Source organism: Cucurbita pepo, chromosome LG14, assembly GCF_002806865.2.
Source record: "Cucurbita pepo subsp. pepo cultivar mu-cu-16 chromosome LG14, ASM280686v2, whole genome shotgun sequence".
Classification (NCBI taxonomy): Eukaryota; Viridiplantae; Streptophyta; class Magnoliopsida; order Cucurbitales; family Cucurbitaceae; genus Cucurbita; species Cucurbita pepo.
Genome location: NC_036651.1, coordinates 3,982,274 through 4,000,236, shown reverse-complemented (window position 1 = coordinate 4,000,236; position 17,963 = coordinate 3,982,274). Strand labels below are relative to the sequence as shown.

General features: G+C 34.6%; 3 protein-coding genes across 3 annotated transcripts; all 3 read right to left on the bottom strand.

Annotated features, from left to right (window-relative positions):
- Positions 1 to 3,315: 3,315 nt before the first annotated feature.
- Positions 3,316 to 5,148, bottom strand: LOC111810248 (homeobox-leucine zipper protein ATHB-6-like). The gene is made up of 3 exons (XM_023696901.1): positions 4,741 to 5,148; positions 4,171 to 4,544; positions 3,316 to 4,087 (listed from the first exon to the last, which is right to left on the bottom strand). Exons 1-3 carry the CDS (start codon positions 4,793 to 4,795, stop codon positions 3,593 to 3,595), a joined length of 924 nt encoding a protein of 307 aa, XP_023552669.1. The 5' UTR covers positions 4,796 to 5,148; the 3' UTR covers positions 3,316 to 3,592.
- Positions 5,149 to 9,230: 4,082 nt separating this feature from the next.
- Positions 9,231 to 14,891, bottom strand: LOC111810272 (protein DETOXIFICATION 27-like). The gene is made up of 8 exons (XM_023696930.1): positions 14,562 to 14,891; positions 13,937 to 14,478; positions 13,771 to 13,857; positions 12,541 to 12,597; positions 10,199 to 10,437; positions 9,973 to 10,091; positions 9,814 to 9,903; positions 9,231 to 9,533 (listed from the first exon to the last, which is right to left on the bottom strand). Exons 1-8 carry the CDS (start codon positions 14,826 to 14,828, stop codon positions 9,477 to 9,479), a joined length of 1,458 nt encoding a protein of 485 aa, XP_023552698.1. The 5' UTR covers positions 14,829 to 14,891; the 3' UTR covers positions 9,231 to 9,476.
- A 1,381-nt stretch (positions 14,892 to 16,272) lies between these two features.
- LOC111810416 (classical arabinogalactan protein 9-like) lies at positions 16,273 to 16,725 on the bottom strand. The gene has a single exon (XM_023697123.1). The coding sequence runs from the start codon at positions 16,723 to 16,725 to the stop codon at positions 16,273 to 16,275; it is 453 nt and encodes a 150-aa protein (XP_023552891.1).
- Between the last annotated feature and the right edge of the window lie 1,238 nt (positions 16,726 to 17,963).

The window sequence follows — 17,963 nt, the reverse complement described above, 5'->3', positions numbered from 1 at the left end:
AGACTTCCAATCTATTTTTAAAGTAAAAAATCCAAAAAAAAAAATAGAAATTATAAATAAATAATAATAATTTTTCCTATATATATTAAAAAAAAAAAAAAAAAAAAAAGTCATGGTAAATGGTCAACTAAATTTTGGTGTTCATAAACAGTTTCCTGGGAAAAACTAAGAGAAATCTGAAAAGGTTGAGATGGACAGTTTTGTTTTAATATATATATATATATATATATAAATTAATTAATTAAAGAGAAAATAAATAAATAAATAAATAAATTGAAATATGGAAGAAATTGGGATGTCGCTTTCATCCTCACTGAAATTTCAGCTTTGGAATTCTGTCGTATTCACATTTCTTTAATTTAATTAATTGATTCCTCTCGGCGTAGCTCACCAGCCGCCGTTTCAGCTCTCTTATCAACTGCCGAATTACAACATTCTCCCTTCCAAGTTTCAAATTTACCCATCACTATAGGGTCATTTTTGTCCATCTGCCTTTTTTTTTTCCTCCATTTCGAGATATTTTAAGTATTAAAAAATGATTTTTTTTTATATTTCAAATTATTCAAAATCTTCCATTATTATTAATTTTAAAAGTAAAATAAAACAAATACCCCATTAAATCCAAACCCTAATATAAAATTAGCTACGAGAATTAAATTTGAGATTATTGGGAGTGACTCCCACATTGATTAATTTAGTAGAAGATCATGGGTTTATAAGTGAGGAATACTATCTCCATTGGTATGAGACCTTTTGGAGAAGCCCAAAGCAAAGTCACGAGAACGCTCAAAGTGGACAATATCATACTATTGTGGAGAGTCGTGGCTCCTAACAAATCCACATGACATAGAGAGAACCCTAATAGTGGAGCATACCACCAATTTGTAAGCTCACTTCTAAAAGATTCTTTATCTAATTATATTTAATTTTTTTAATTGGTTTTAATTAGTATATTAATAATTTGGTGGATAAATAAAGAAATAAAAGAGAGAGAGATGCATAAATTGGGGGAGTGGGTGAATCAAACCATTTTTTAAATGCATAAAAGCAAAATTAGAGTCTTTGAATTTGAATTTCCACTTTATATTTTAACCAATGAAACATTGCCACGTGTGAAGAACTCGTATGAAGACATGTGGCACTTCTGACTTCATTTGTATTGGGCAAAGGAAATGTTCGACATAAAGAACAAACTATAAGAGCTTATTCTCAAAATAAATAATATGTTACTAGTGTGAAAATATATGAAGGGTCGATAAGTAAAAAAATATAATTTTAAATATATATTTTTTAAAAAATAAATAATAACAATTTTTGTTTTTCTTTCTAAATAAAACAAAATCCAAAAGAGGGAATTGAGAGCTGTCACCAATCAATAGGCTTCTTAGAAAAGCCACTCAATCCTATCCGTCCACCTGTTATTAATTTTTAATATTTTATTTCAGAAATATTTTTTATATTATAAAAAGATTTTTAAAAAGTTTTAATCTTTTGCAAATATTTTTAATTTAAAAAATATCAATAAGCTTTAAAAAGTGACATTAAAATGAAGATAATCTATTGGGTCATATTATTAATGCTATTTTTAAAATTTTATTAATATTTTTTTTAAAATTAATCTAATATTAAAATAAACATATATTTAATAATTTAATAATTTAATAATTTAATAATTTATGAGAAGAAGGTAAGAGGGATTTGTAATTTGAATATAAAAAAAAATCAATTATATTTTATATTTTTGTCCGTTTGTAGTGACGGTGACGTGTTTCTGTTTAAATGATACATGGGACCCGCAATCACATGCCTGACGTGGGGCCCACTCCTATCTTTTTGGTAGTATAGCTTCGAAAGTGGGTCCCATGCCTTTTCTTTTATTATTATTTTTATTATTTAGTTATTTATTTATTTATTTATTTATTTATTTATTTAAATAATAAGCAAAGTTGCGTTTCCGAACCCCTCTCTCTCTCCATCTGTTTCCCCATCCCATGCACTGCCTCCACCCTGAGGTGCAAACCTTCGCACCAATAACTAAATGACCAAAATGCCCTTTTCTTTCTGCTTTAAATATATATTTCTTTAACTATTTAAAATTAAATTTTATTATTGGATTGGTTGAAATGGGAATTAAATAGATTAAAATGTTTTTAAATAGAAAAAGAAAAGGAAAAAGGGGAATAGTATTATTATAGAAATAAAAATTAAAATTAAAATGAAGGGAGAAAAGTGTAATTTTGTAGAAGAAACAGAGAGAGGTCCCATCAACCGTACACGTGTACATGAAAGGGAGATCAGAGAGTACGTACGCACAATCACTACAGCTTTAACCGCACAATACTAGACACGTCAGCGCCCATGTGCTCCTCTCTCTCTCTCTCTCTTACCCTCCTCCCCCCTCCCTTTGTTTAAATATATATTTAAATTAATTTATTAATTTTAATTAACATTTTATTTTTATTAAAAACAAACCTAAAAATTTTATAATTGAGTTTGTCACATTTTCTTTTAATTTTATGATTGAATTTAATTTATCGATCAATGCTCGACTATGATATGTGATCGGATCCAATTAGAGTGGATGTAGCATGTAATTTTGTTTTAGATTAAAGATTGGTTTCAAAATGTAAATATAGATTAATTAAAGAAAGAAAAAAAAAAGTGATTTTGTTTGTGTGCAAGAAAAAGGCATAAAAATGAAGAGGGGTCGGGTTGGGTCGGAGTTGGCTTGACTTTTAGGGCATAAAGTTGGGGATGGTTTAGGGTGCGTTAAAAAAGTTGCGGCTCCCAATACACACGGCTTTTCGGGATCCAATCATCCCTCTCCTTTTTGTTTTCCTTTACCATGGACGTGGGATCTTACAACCTATCCCTTTGTGGCCTAATGTCCTCGCTGAACGTTTTGTGTCTGGCTCTAATACAATTTGTGACACCCCTGTTGAGAGTGAGTCCCACCTTAGCTAATTTAGAGAATGATCATAGGTTTATAAGTAAAAGAATACATCTCATTGGAATGAGGCGGAAGCCCAAAACAAAGCCGTGAGAGCTTCTGCTCAAGGTAAATAATATCATACGTGTTCCAACCAAACCCACCAAAACAAAGCCATGAGAGGTTCCGTTCCCTTGTGGAGAGTCGTGATTCCAACCAAACCCTCAAAGTGGACAATATCGTGTACGAGTGTAGAGAGTCGTAATTTCTAACAACCTCAACCAAACCCATCATAGATATTGTCCGTTTTAACTCATTACACTGCTCACTTTTATATTTTCGTTGTTACGAGCATCGAGAATTGAGCTCAAGTTTGTAAAGTATTGTTTAGACGACGGCAAAAGAACGGACACTATGATTATTTTCTCCATTACATCATTTTCTAAACCCTATTTGATTTTCTCCTCTCTTTCTTTTTCTGGTTTTAATTTTTACAGCGTAGATTTCTGTTACGATCTTCCTCATTTTCCATGGAAGAAGAACAGGAAAAAAGGACCACCTCAATTTCTCCAATTTCATCATCTTCTTCCTTCATCACTGCACATCCAAATTTCGAAATCTACTTTTTTTTCTATTATTATTCTCTTAAATTCCGCCATGGATTCAGCTCCACCAGTGCAGACTCGGAGCTTGCTCATCGGAAAAGAAGTTACAAGCCTCCTCTCCGCCGAAGAAATTATGCTCCTCCATTTTCGGAAACATCATCTGGGTTTGTTGATACCCCTTTTGAAACTGCAAGTAATTCAGCGCCGTCGTCGCGCAGTTCAGTTTCACGCCAGCGGTGGCGATGGAGGGAGATGATGTTGGTATCTCTCCCGCCATGAAATGGTTGTTGTTCTGCAACACTCCCGGTGAAGAAACGCCGGCCGTCGGGCTGTAATCTTCGTTTAAAATCGCGCTCGAATCGCTATCGGATGACCCATCTTTTGTGGGTGGCTCATCCCCTTCTCCGCCATTGTTGTTGAAGCTTCTCGCCGGTGGAACAGAGAAGTCATCGGTAATTTCCGGCTTAGTTTGTTCAATCAGAGCATTTTCAGAATCGACCGGCACCAACATCTCTGAGTTATCTTCTTGAATCTTTGCTTTCAATTCCCGAATCTGCTAACATAAATTTACAGAGTTCATAATGATTGCAACATTTCTGAACCTTCAAAAAAACAGGGGAGGGCTAGAATTTTTACCTCTTTGAGAAGAGCTTGATTATCATTTTGGAGAGCTTCAAAACTGAGTTTAAGATTGTCGTAATTGGTTTTAAGAACACCATAATCTCTTTCTAATTGCTTAGTTTTCCATCTAGCTCGACGATTTTGGAACCAAACAGCCACTTGTCGAGGCTGTAATCCAAGTTCTTGAGCAAGCTTCAATTTCCTCTCTGGTTCGAGCTTATTTTCAACTTCGAAATTCTTCTCTAACGCCTTAACTTGCTCCACACCAAGTCGCCTTTTCTTCTCAGAAACATGCCCTAATTCCTCCTCATCAAACCCATCAAGCATACACTGGAATTCCATCTCATAAACATGGTTACTGTTCTTATTTCTCGGACTCTGTTCTTGATCTGTACACAAAATTGGCAAAGAATTACTCAAAAATCCATCGAATCTTGCAAAACCCAGAAAGGAAACAAGCCGATTGGTTGATTGATTGATTGACCATAAGTCGGAGGAGACAGAAAAAGAAACCCACATGGGTTTGTCTGTAAATTACAAGTACAAAAACAAAAGGGGGAAGAAATTGGTGGTTTTAATGTAAACCTGATGTTGGGGAAGTGGAGATGAGTGCAGCCATGGAATCTGATCGTCTCTTCATGATTGCGAATCAGCACAAAATTAAACACACAGAAAACTTAGAAGATGAAGACGATGATGATTTTAATGATTGTTCTTGGTTTGTTTTTTAAGTGTCTGAACAATTTGTTGAACAGAGCTGCTCACAATCACTGTACAAATTGTTCCTTCTTCCTGCTTCATCATCATTGTTCTTCAAGATTTCTTCTCCCTCAGAACCCATTTTAGAAGATTACAAGCAAAACCCAGAAGAAAAACGGATCAAATTAAGCAAAAAAAACATGGAAATAGAAGAGAAATGGGAAGGATGATGATGATGATGATGAGTGAAGCAAGCAAGCCAGTTCAGAACCCAGGTGGCCTTCCTGCTTTCTCTCTCTTTAAATAAATCAAACTTGGGTTACAATTTGACTGCGGTTAGGTCATGCTGGAGTTCCCATTCCCATTCCTCAAATCCCAAATGAAATTAACTCTAAATTGTGATCCAAATGCAACTTTCTTCTCACCGGCTATAGCTCAGCTCGGCTCGGCTCGGCATGGGGATTCAAGCCGGTAAGATTTGGTTGGCGTCACCGTATCCGGGGCCCGTCACAACGGAGTTGTCTGTCCAACTAATCGACAATCCCCAAATCCTGAACAAATTGCTTTGTTTTTTTTACTCCTCCAAGCGTGGGGTAATTTTTTTTTTCCACAAATTACCACCCTAGTAAAATCACATTTACCACGCCACGAGGCACGCTCTGGTTGAAAAATATTTTTTAGAATATTTGGTGAAACTTGTGTTCCGGTTAGATATGCATACAATCACAAAAAAAAAAATTATAAATCATTCAAAACTGGTCAATTTTCGTGCACGTTGTGAAAATAAAACTACAACTCCGTGGTCACTCTCATACACACAGATGGGTAATTACAACGATTCTCATATAACAGTACGATTTATACGTGTGCACAACATCATAGAAATTCATGTTAGATGATAAAAGTCACACATTGGCTAATTTAGGGAATGATCATGGGTTTATAGACATAGAATACTCTCTCTATTGGTATGAGGTCTTTTAGTGAAGCTCAAAGCAAAGCCACGAGAGCTTATGCTCAAAGTGGACAATATCATACCATTGTGGAGAGTCGCGTTCGTCTAACAATTCACAATCAACATCAAATTGTTGGTAGCGAACCATGACCGAACCAAATCGAAACCTTTAGTAAATGTCGGGAACCTTAAAATGTAATTTACCCTTAATTTTTTTTCACTTTACTCCTAATAGTAAAAAGCCTTTTTTTTTCCATAAAAATACAAGAATATTTTAAAGAGACATAAAATTTATTTTTCTTTATTATCTATTTTTTTTAATGGTTTGTTCGCACGTGCATATGACATCAAGTTAATTGTCACATCAAGTTATTAACAAAAATGAGGCCTTTTATTTTCCTTCTTTATAAAATATAATAAACTACACGACTTTAGAACCAAACAAACCAATTAAAAGACACAAAATAAATAATTTATTTTATGAAGTTTGAATTTTTTAAAAAAATATTAATATTTAAAATATCTATTTATTTATAAAAAAAATTACGTCCAATAAAATATCATAATAAATTCAATAATAATTTATAAATAAAAAAATTTATGTAACATACAATATAATTTTGAAAATTTTAAATTTAAATATTAGAACACAGTAGGATAGGGTAGAGATTAGAGTCCTATCTCTTGCCCACGTTTGAGGGTAAATCTCTTTCTGCTTCCCTAATTTTTAGTTTAAATAAGAAGTCTTCTCGTTCAAGACAAGTCCCTACCGAACAATGTCTTTGTGCACATCCGAACATAAAAATCAAAATTTCAAAGTTTTAGGTACGGGTGTACATGGGTCGGGTTGGGGGATTTTTGACCCAACCAAAAGTTCGGGTTGGTTGGATTAGTAACCCAACCCAATTCAACCCAAAATTTTTCACAACCCAACCCAACCCAACCCTCTATTTTCGGGTTGTTGTCAAAAAAAAATTTTTAAAGTTTTATTTATCCACAATCTATAATTAATTCCGATACAAAATTAAATAAAATATATTAAAAATTCTGAAACAAACACAAATCAATCTATAATTATTGACAAAAAAAAAATCAATAAAAAATAACGAGCGAAAATTGTAACAAATTAACATAGTTCAATATTGTCATAAAACTAAAGACAACTAAATACATACATTTTTTAGAATTACTTAAAGTAACAAAAATAGATCATAAAATGAATAAGTTAGTTATAGTTTATTCTAATGTGTTTTAAAATAATATAAACAAAACAAAGAAATTAAAAATAACACTCGTGCGTAAATGTTCATAGACTAACCTCAGTACCACCCTGACAAACCCATTAATATGAAAGAATCTTCATAATACTTCTATATATTTTATTTATCTCGGGTCAACCCGAGCATTTTGTCCATTAACCCGAAATCGAACCGATTCAGTTCGAGTTCAGAAAAATGAACCCAACCTATCCGAAATGCTAATCCAACCCAACCCAACTCAACCCTTATAGTTCGGGTTGGGTTGGTCCGGATTGTCGAGTTGCCGGATTGAATGTACACCCCTAGTTTTAGGTCCCATTATAGTCATAGTAGCATTAGTCATGATTTCATTGAGCCACTTACTCATAATCCTAATATTTAATCTTTGGGATCTAAGTTACTGCTTGATTGAATTTTGAAAGATCATTGTAATGTTAAACACAACTTTCTGTGGTAAAGACTTGCACGACCCAGATCCACCGCTAGCAAATATTATTCTCCTTGGGCTTTCCCTTTCGGGCTTTCCCTCAAGGCTTTAAAACGCATCTACTAGGGGAAGGTTTTCACACCCTTATAAATGGTGATTTGTTCTCCTCTCCAACAAATGTGGGACATCATAATTGGTATCAGAGCCAGGTTCCAGACCATGTGCCAGCCTTCTTGCTGTTCCCCGAAGGGGGGTAGACACGAGACAATATGCCAGTAAGGACGCTGGGCCTCAAAGGGGAGTGGATTTGGGGGCGGTCCCACATCGATTGGAGGAAGGAAAGAGTGCCAGCGAGGACCCTGGGTCCTGAAGGGGGTAGATTGTGATGTCCACATTTGTTGGGGGAGGAGAACACATCACCATTTATAAGGGTGTGGAAACCTTCCCCTAGTAGATGCGTTTTAAGGCCTTGAGGGGAAGCCCGAAAGGAAAGTCACAATATCTGCTAGCGGTGGATCTGAGTCGTTACACTTTATTAAGATTTACAAAGTAGAAACTACTGTTTGTATTGCATGAGATCTATTCTTAAAATTTTTAACTTTTTTCTTGAAATACCTAAATCATTTTCCTAAATTTATTTCTAAAATACTGAATCATAAATATAATTACTCGTTCTATTGGGCTAGTGATGACATTTTAACACGTAACACAATACGAAAGAAAAGTCTAATTATATTTTAGAAGTTGGATTGTTACATCTAAACCTCGATTTTAATCAAAATCATTAAATAAAATCTAGATTAAAAGACGGGTATTTTTTAAAAAATAATAATAAGGAAATAAAAATAAGGCGATATGAGTAGGGTAAAGTGTGATGTTATATTAAGCTATATATGTTACCAACCAAATTACAATCATGCATTCCCTTTTTTTTTGGTTGTTTTTTATGCTTAGAAGCATGCATCTAATTAATGCCATTAATTATAGGAATCAATATATGCAATAATGGAACTACCTTACCTTTTTCGGACAATAAATTAATCTAAAATTATATATTCTTCAAATTTTCCAAAAAAAAAAAAAAAAAAATTATAATTATAATTCATTTTAGATATATTTTTCAATTTTTAAAAATATTTTTAAAATACCTAATTTAAGTTTTGAAAAAAAAAAAAAAAAACCCTTTTTACAAACTTCATAAACTAAATTTTTCATAAATTTCGCTTTTAAATTCTTTTACAAAAATTCAAAAATATTTTTATTATTAATGTACATTTCAAAAATACTCCCGAACTTTTAAAAAAAATAATAAAAAAAAATAATAATAAATTTAAAGATAATATATGAGATGTCAATATACACTTTTCGTCGACGGCAAGTTTTTATTTTATTTTAATAAAAATGAAGGTGTCGATGCTACTCTAAAATTTCATAGACATTTTTAACTATAGTAAAAGTATTTAATAAATTTTTAAAAAAATTTTAAGAGTATTTTTAAAATAAAATATTAACTGAAAATATTTTTTTTATTAATTTAGTATTTTATGAGAATTGAATTAATTACAGATTCTTGAATTTAATGAGTAATAATAAGTGTAGCATGTTTATAAATTGTGTCTTCTATTTGAATGCTATATATATATATATATACTAAACAAATTGTAAAAAGAATAATTAAATGCATATATTAATACAAATAATTTAAGAGGTATAAATTTATGACACGATGGTGGAGGAAATATTCATTTAAAATATTTCATAATGACACCACGAACTTAAACGTTTATACTAAAGTCGCTAAAACAATATAGCTAAAAATAAGTAAGAATCGATTCCTAATATCGGTGGTAGTCTACCCTAATTTTAGTTTTATGGCTGTTACTGTAACGTAGTTATCATGCAAAAGTATTTTACATTTACCTTAGAAAAATAAGAGTAGCACGTGACTTGAGTATTTTAAGTAGTACGCATATTATTAGTCTCATTGCTCTTGAGTTTCTTCCGCCAATTTCTTAATGTGTAAGCTTGTTCTCTCGGCCTGAAAATTAATCAATTTTAACCCAATGAAATTAATATATATATATATATATATATTCATAAATGAAAAGTTTAGGGTTTAAAAATACATAAATTAATTAAGTCTGATTGTAAATTTTAGTTTTTGAATCTTTATATATAATATTAACAGGTATTGTTTAACTTTTTGAAAAAGTTTAAAGATATTAATGAAACTTTTTAAATTTCGAGGGTGTTTTCGAAATAAAGTATTAACAGTTTTTATCTAAAATTAACGGTAAGAGTATTCTCGTGAAGGATACCTCTCGATCCCAATCGCATTGAATGGTCATAATGCACAATACCAGCGTTTGAATTGCGGTTCCACCGAATATCATTCCGGCCCATATACCCTAATTTTCAACACATCATTAGTAACGTAAAAACGTGATGCTATATAAAAAGATGAATAAGAAGAATACCATAACTCCTTGGTTGAAGCCCCAACCCATCACAATCCCAAGAGGTAATCCAATAAGGTAATAGCAACCTAAGTTAACATACGCGACGTATGATTGCCACCCCGAACCAACGGCCACACCTGCCCAAAATAAACGTTCAATTTATACAAAATAAACGTTCATTAATCTCTTAAACTTTGAAGATGAATACAATTTTTCAAGTTCGTTTTTGAACGATTAAACGTACCCGAAAGAACGGGTTGAACGCTGTTGAGAAGGATGGTGAAAGCCAAGAGAATGGATAGCTTGTTTACTTCCTTTAGAACCACTTGACTAGAAGTGAATATCAAAGCGATCTGAGTGTCAAATTTCATAATGATTATCCAAAAAAACAGCCCAATTACGACCGATGTCCCGACAGCCACCATTGTTGCAAACCTTGCTCCTTTCCCATTTCCAGCTCCCAGCTCATTTGCTACCCTCACTCTATAAACACATTAATAAGAAGATTTCGAGTTCATGAATAAGAGCGCAACATCTTTATTGGTATGAAACCGGTTGACACGAAGATTAATAAGAACTTAATCTAAAGTGGACGATATCATATCATTATAGAGATATGTGGATGGTTCTATTGTTCGTAACTGTAATAGCCCAAGTCCACCGCTTGAAGATATTGTCCGTTTCGGCCTGTTATGTATCACCGTCAACCTTACAGTTCTAAAACGCTTTTCTGCTTCCTATAAGGAATGATTCGTTCCCCTCTCCAACCAATGTGGGATCTCACAGGGGTTCTAGCGTCTTCGTTGACACACCACATAGTATCTAACTCTAATACCATTTGTAACAATCAAAACCTACCGTAGATATTATCCGCTTTGGTCTGTTACTTATCGCGTCTGTTCCCCTCTCCAACCGATGTGGGGCGAAGGCCATTGTGAGATCTCACATCAGTTGGAAAGAGGAACAAATCATTCCTTATAGAAGTGTGGGAACCTCTCCCTGATAGACGTGTTTCAAAATCGTGAGATTAACGACGATACGTAACAGGTCAAAGCGGACAATATCTGCTAACAGTTGGCCTGGGTTATTACAAATGATACCAGAGCCAGTCACCAGATAATGTGAGTCACTAGTCAAAGTAGAGCTAAACTCTCTTCATAGTAACACGTTTCAAACCCATGATATTGATAGCGATACATAACAAGCCAAGTGAACAATATCTACTAATGATGAACTTGAGGTATTACAGTAATAGTCCCGTAACAAAAGATAGGTTGAAGTTCAATCATGCATTGTATTATTATCATCTTTATTGGCATGGAAAGGGTAAAGCGATATATATATATCATTTCTTTCATAAATTAGACACCCTCCTTCCTTTTTTACCTTTCTTATAACCTAATTAGGTAATATTTACTATCATACGTAACAAATCTAATGGCCCATAAACTTTTTTTAAGTGTTAGATGAACACGACTCTCCATAATGGTATGATATTGTCCACTTTGAGCATACGCTCTCGTGACTTTGCTCTGGGCTTCCCAAAATGGCTCAAACCAATGGAGAGAGTATTCCTTGATTATAAACTCATGATCATTCCCTAAATTAACAGTCGTGACTTTCATCCAACATTAAATTTATGTCTAATAGGTCTTTGACTTATTTGACATTTTAAAAAATTAAACACAAAAATAAAAATTTAATATTCTCTGTTAAACATAATAATCAATTTATGAGAAATAAATTGGTTAATTTTAAAATTTTATCCAATAAAGTTTATACTAAACTTTAATTTAAATAATTTAAAGAAAACATCTGATCAGTTACTTAAAATTATTTTTAAAAATAAATATTATATAAACAAATTAATTAAAACCAAAACTGTTCATACAATTTTTAATAATATATATATATAAAGAAAACGTCACTTTATGGCTTACAAAAAATATAATTTCATTCAATTTATTATAAAAAAAATCGACTAAAATCAATAATTATATAAAATTAAAAAGTTTAAAAGTCACTCATATATAGAATGACCTGGTGAATCTCCCTTTGTCCACAATAAAAAATAATTAAAAATAAATTAATTAAATATAATTTGTTCGGTAGAAATATAAGATGCCTCGGTATTTTAGGTATCTTTGTCATTTAGTGGTAACGAGTAGAGAGTATAAGCTCCCTAAGAAGCTGACGATGACGAAGGTAACCTATTTTTGGTAGACGTGTTTTGATTTAACTTGCATACCTTTAACTCGAGGTACCTGAGGTTTTAAGATTTACGTAAATGACATTTTTACCCTTCATTTTTCTTTTATATTTTTCATGTTTTTTTATTTATTTTTAGACCAATTGTTCATGAGCAAAACATTAATTTCTGTAAAAACCAAAATGACATATTAAACCCTGACTTTGTTGTAAAAAAAGAAAAAGAAAATAAATAAATAAATAAAATGTAGATAAGGATGGGTTTGGAAGGATGCTGTTTGGCACATGCGATGTCATTATTAAAATAAAATAGGTGAGGTATTTGCACATAAATAGTAAAATAAAACGAGGAAGGAAGGGGCATATAAGTAAATTTACCCGGAGCCGGCGAAGAACGCAAATGGGATCATCATTTCCCAGCCGTTGATTGTCATGCTGTGTTAAATTATAGAAAATGTCGGGTGTTATGAGCAAATTCATGGAACATAGAAAGAACACAAATTGAAAACGTAACTCTCTTGACTATGATGTTTTAATTAAACCTTATTATACATAATTGAATGTCAACTAGATTCATGAATGTTCGATTTTTTATTCTTTTAAGTCTTTTATGTCTAATAAGAAACTTATTAATACGGGTGTATAGAGTTGGACTCGAGAAATTTTTGGACAAACTCAAAATTTCGAGTTGGTTGAGTGTAACAATCCAAACTCAGTGTTACATCGCCATCAACTTCACAAATTTAAAACGCGTATGCTAGAGAGAGATTTACACACTCTTGTAAGAAATGGTTCTTTCCCCTTCCAACCGACGTGGGATCTCACAATCCACCCCCTTGGGAGCCCAGCGTCCTCACTAGCACACCACTCGGTGTTTGACCCTGATACCATTTGTAACAGCCCAAACTCACCGCGAGCAGATATTGTCCGTTTTGGCTTATTACGTATCGTCATCAATTCCTCATGACTTTAAAATGCATCTTTTAGGGAGATGTTTTCATACTCTTATAAGAAATGTTTCATTCCTCTCTCCATTCAATGTGGAATCTCACATTCAGGCTGTGACCCGGTAGGGCTCACAATCTAACTCAACCACACTCTCTAGCTTTAGTTGGATTGGGTGACGAAGACACAACACATGAAGGGTAAAACTGTCATTTATGTAAATCTTAAAAATCCCACGAAACTCAATGATCCAACATTTATACCGTCACAACTCATCACTAACATTAATTACAAACGCAAAATATTTTTAATATTCATAATAATCTTAAAAACACTGTACGACTCACCTCCATTATAAAACATAATTTTTGGGTGGATCAAATTAACCCATCAAAAAAATCTCCAACATGGGTCAAACCAAATTTTCAATTTTCAAAAAATTCAACCGAAGAACCAAACTGAACTCAACTCAACCCTTACGATTCGAGTCTGATAGTAAGAATTTTCGAGTCACAAGAACACCGCTACCTACTAGACACGGATTTAGTTGCAAGTAGCAATAAGAAAATGAATAACACAACCAAAATTTGAGTGTTCTTTGTTCATGAGGGATTGCACAAACAATGGATACTAAACAAATGGCAAAAGGGTTAGATCTGTTACCATACAGACAAAGCATCCACTGCGAGCTTAGCATTCTCCAGATTCCCAGTCATCACTATCAATATTCTGTAATACCAATTCTCCAAACTGCAAAACATTTCAATAACTCAAAATCAAATCAATGACAAACAAAAACACAAACCCAATGAGAGAAAATGGATTAAACCAGAGCATGATCCCTGAAGCAGCCGACAATTTCACGAACTCCCAGAGCCCAGAAAAGGCTTCAACGGAGAACCCAGCCCAGGTGAGAGGGCAGCCACCGCAGACGGCGTAAAAAAAAAGCCCCAAAACCAAAACCCACCACGAAATATTGGTGGTAATGGCGGTTCCGACAAGCCCAAGCTCCAGATTATAAACAAGCAACCAGCTGACCAAAACGTGCACCACCAATGCCACCAGTGAAACATAAGCAATCACTGCTGTCTTTAGCTGACTCTGTAAGAACCTCTGTACAGGAAATTGAATAGCAAAGCTGAAATGCAAAGGCACTAATAGCGCCGCCACTTTCCCTGCAAGCTCTGCCAAATCCGGCGGCTGCCCAAGAAGCAACAGAGCAGGGGTTGCAAATAAATAAATGGGCAAAATCAAAACAGAGCAAATGAACAGAACAATCCAAGAACGCTGCATGTAAATCCCCAACATGTGGAATTTCTTGGCTCCATAAGCTTGCCCACAAAGCGTCTCTAAGGCGCTGGCCATCCCCAACTGCAAAAAGAGGCATTAATTTTGTTAGGAATTAACACGATTTTGATATTGTCCACTGTGAGTATAAGCTCGGGGGAAATTACCAAGAGGCCGAAATCGAAGCCGACGATGACATTATTGGCGATGGACATTGCGGCAAGCTCGAGGTCGCCCAAATGACCGGCGAAGGCTTGGGTTATGACCAACATGGAGTAGGAGGCGAGGCGGCTGAAGATGGCTGGACCGACGATGTGCCAGAGCTTTTGGGACTCGACCCAAATCCTTGTCGGGAGGGCTCCATTGCCATTGTGTTTAGGCTTTGATTGCAAAAGGGGTACGGTGGATTCCTGTTCTATGATGTTTGTAGCCATTTTAAGAGAGAAAGAAAGAGATGGAAGGAGAATAAATAGAGAAAAGAAGCGGTGTAAGGTATATTTGTGCAAGCAAATATGGCGGCTGCTGACGGCCCACGGCTGAGGCTGCCCGTTTTTTCAACGCTTCCTTCAAACCCGCTTCAAATGAAAAATTACTAGATTTCACGTTGATTGAAGACGAGAAGAGACTAACAGCTATGCATAACGGGCTAGAACGGACAATAACTACTAGCGGTGGACGTGAACGATTACAAATTTTTTCATTCGAACAAAGAATAAAAAGAAATATTCATAATAATTAAACGAGTCTAGAAACATATATTTGTCATAGATATAAAATAGAGAGGAGGGTTGGGTTACTAATTCAACCAACCCGAACATTTGGGTTGGTCCAAAAAATTACTTCAACCCAATCAAACCTGTTCATGTACCCCCCTAACTCCAATAGCCCTTTGACAACTCAACTTCACACTCAAATCTATTGACTCAACCTTAAACGTCCTTTTCTTCCTCTTTTCTTTTTTTCTCTTTCTTCCTTTATCTTTGACTTGTCAATCTAGGTCTAGTGTCGGGATCATGCTTGTAGGCATCTTACCCATGGCCGCATACGTCTTGCATGCCAAACCCCTTGTGTTGTATCACGTTACTCTTTTCCATTACCATTTTCATTGCCAAACCGCATGTGACTAGTCGTCAATTCTTCGTACTGATCAGTTATATGTTATCTAAGTCGTTGTGTTGACATTCTCATTTATAGTCTATGACTTTGTTTTCAACTTTCATTTTGAACTCTCTTTCAAAAATCTCGTTGCCCTCGTTTTCTAAAACGTTCTTCTCAAACAGGATCTAGAGGCTTGAGCATACGCCATCCAGCCATAGGCGACACGATTTTGAATTAGCTGACTCACACGAAATTACAAGTGAGTGCCACGCAATCACTTGTAAACATCCCGACGAGTGCAATTGTAACATTTAGCCCCAGGACATCCTACTACAGTCGCACAAGTAAACTAGACCTATTTTAGATTTGAGATGAGAAACATTCTAGAACGTCTAGAGAAATTTTGTTCAAAATCTATCGGATCTAAAAACATCTTTTTCTAGATTTATCGAACATGGAATATTTTATTTTATCTCTAAAAAAAATGATAGTAATTTGTTCGAGATCTAGAGAAACTTTTAGTCGGGTTTAATGCAAATTTATTATGGAAATGCTAAATAAATGTATGAATGTTTATTGAAGATAATTGGATGTACACTATGATATGTAACCAAAGATTAGAATAATGAATCACCGAAGAACAACAACAAATCAATAATCAAACTCCAAATCCACAAAACATACACCAAATTAATTTTAAACAAACAACGCTACATCAATTTCAATTTCAATTTCAATTTCAATTTCAATTTCAATTTTAAATTCCCTCAACAAATCTATCTAAGCAAACACCATTGCCAACAGAGCTCCCGCCACAGCACCGCCCACCATCACTCCCCGGCTAACGGTGGCTGCGCCGTTGTCTCCCGGTGGAGGTGGCGGCGAGTTGGGTCCAGGGCTAGCGGACGGGCCCATTCCTTCAGATGGTGGTGATGGCGGCGAGGCAGAGGATGGTGTCGGAGATGAGGCCGGGCCTTCCTTTGGTGGTGGGGTTGGTGATGTAGGAGGTGAAGCTGGTGGTTGGGTCGGTGGGGATGATGGTGGTTGGGTAGGAGGTGGGGTCATGGCTGGTGGAGTGGCGGGAGGTGGGGTTGCAGCCGGTGGTGGAGTGGCGGGAGCGACTACTGGGGGAGGAGTAGACGGCGGAGGAACGGCCGGAGTGGTGGGTGGCTGAGCCGGAGCAGCGCCGGGAGCCTGAGCCATTGAAGAAGTGGCGAATAAAGCCAAAACCATTAGAAATTGAAAACCCATCTTCATTTCTCTCTGGGAAGTTGAAATGAAAAGCAATGGCAAAGATATATATTTATATAAACAAAAAAAGAAAGAAATTAAATAAATAAATAAATAAAAGAGAGTGGTGACGTGGAAGGCTTCAAACACAGCCTTCTCTTCCCCCAATAATGCTTCAGATTCCCCAATTTCTTCCTTTTAATTTTTTAAATAATTTTTTCTCTTTTAATTCATAAATACACTCATTAAAAAAATAATTTACTCTTTCCCATTACTTTTTAATCATAAAAAGGTCCTATAATTTTAGATTTTATATTACGGAACCCATGTGCACCGAACGACTCAAAGCCATGTAACGGATACTTCAAGGGGTATGATAGTAATTTTGAACTCGAGCGTTCATCTCGATATTAATGAGGGTAGATCCAACCAATTAGATTTACGAATGTGTTATTTTTTCAATGGCGGGATGTTCATCAGTTGACTCATTCCCTCGGTTCAAAGTCCATTTTGTTGTTTAATTAGTAATGTTATCGTCTTTTAAAAATAAGTTAGTGGCACGCATGAACGATAAAGATAAAAATGGTGTATTTATTACTTTAATTAATTAAAAATAAATATAATTTGTACAAAATGATCACAACCGACGTGCTAGATTGTAACATTCACAGCAACGATTGTTAATCTTTTAATTTCGGTATTATGCGTAAATAAATAATATTAATCGGTGATAAAATTACAAGAATACCCTTATGGTGGACACGTGTTGGATTATGAGAGGCGGGAATTGGGTTAAATATAAAAAGAAAAAATAATAGGGGGAGGGTGTACAGACTGTCTCCTCCTCGGGTTGACAAATTCTCAACAACTATTTGGCGTGGTGTTGGGGAATTGACGAAAATACCCCTGGCACCCTCAAATTTCAACACTGATTGGATATAGCCAGCCAATTACAGCTACTAAGTCCAACAAGGAGGGTGGATGATCGATCACCAAACGGGAATATTTTTATTCAAAGATAATAACGTGGACACGTGGCAGACACCCATTTCTTTATTGTTACCCACGTTCTTTGGGTCCCACTTCCGCTTGTTTTTGTTTAATTTCAAACCAATAATAAAATACATCTCCCCATCACATTTCTTCCAAATTCTTTTTTTTTTTTTTTTTTTTTTTTGGTAAAAAACGATTGAAATAAGTAATGATTTTTTATCCGATCTTTTAATTTCGAATGAAGTGTT

Excerpts from the sequence above, each read along its gene's own strand:
- LOC111810272 (XM_023696930.1), bottom strand. The coding sequence starts at position 14,828 with ATGGCTACAAACATCATAGAACAGGAATCCACCGTACCCCTTTTGCAA. Across the intron at positions 14,479-14,561 it reads GCTTCGATTTCGGCCTCTTG|TTGGGGATGGCCAGCGCCTT; the intron begins GTAATTTCCCCC and ends CTCTTTTTGCAG. Across the intron at positions 10,438-12,540 it reads GCGTTCTTCGCCGGCTCCGG|AGTGAGGGTAGCAAATGAGC; the intron begins GTAAATTTACTT and ends ATGTGTTTATAG.
- LOC111810416 (XM_023697123.1), bottom strand. The coding sequence starts at position 16,725 with ATGGTTTTGGCTTTATTCGCCACTTCTTCAATGGCTCAGGCTCCCGGC.
- LOC111810248 (XM_023696901.1), bottom strand. The coding sequence starts at position 4,795 with ATGAAGAGACGATCAGATTCCATGGCTGCACTCATCTCCACTTCCCCA. Across the intron at positions 4,545-4,740 it reads CTCCACTTCCCCAACATCAG|ATCAAGAACAGAGTCCGAGA; the intron begins GTTTACATTAAA and ends TTTTGTGTACAG. Across the intron at positions 4,088-4,170 it reads ATCAAGCTCTTCTCAAAGAG|ATTCGGGAATTGAAAGCAAA; the intron begins GTAAAAATTCTA and ends TTATGTTAGCAG.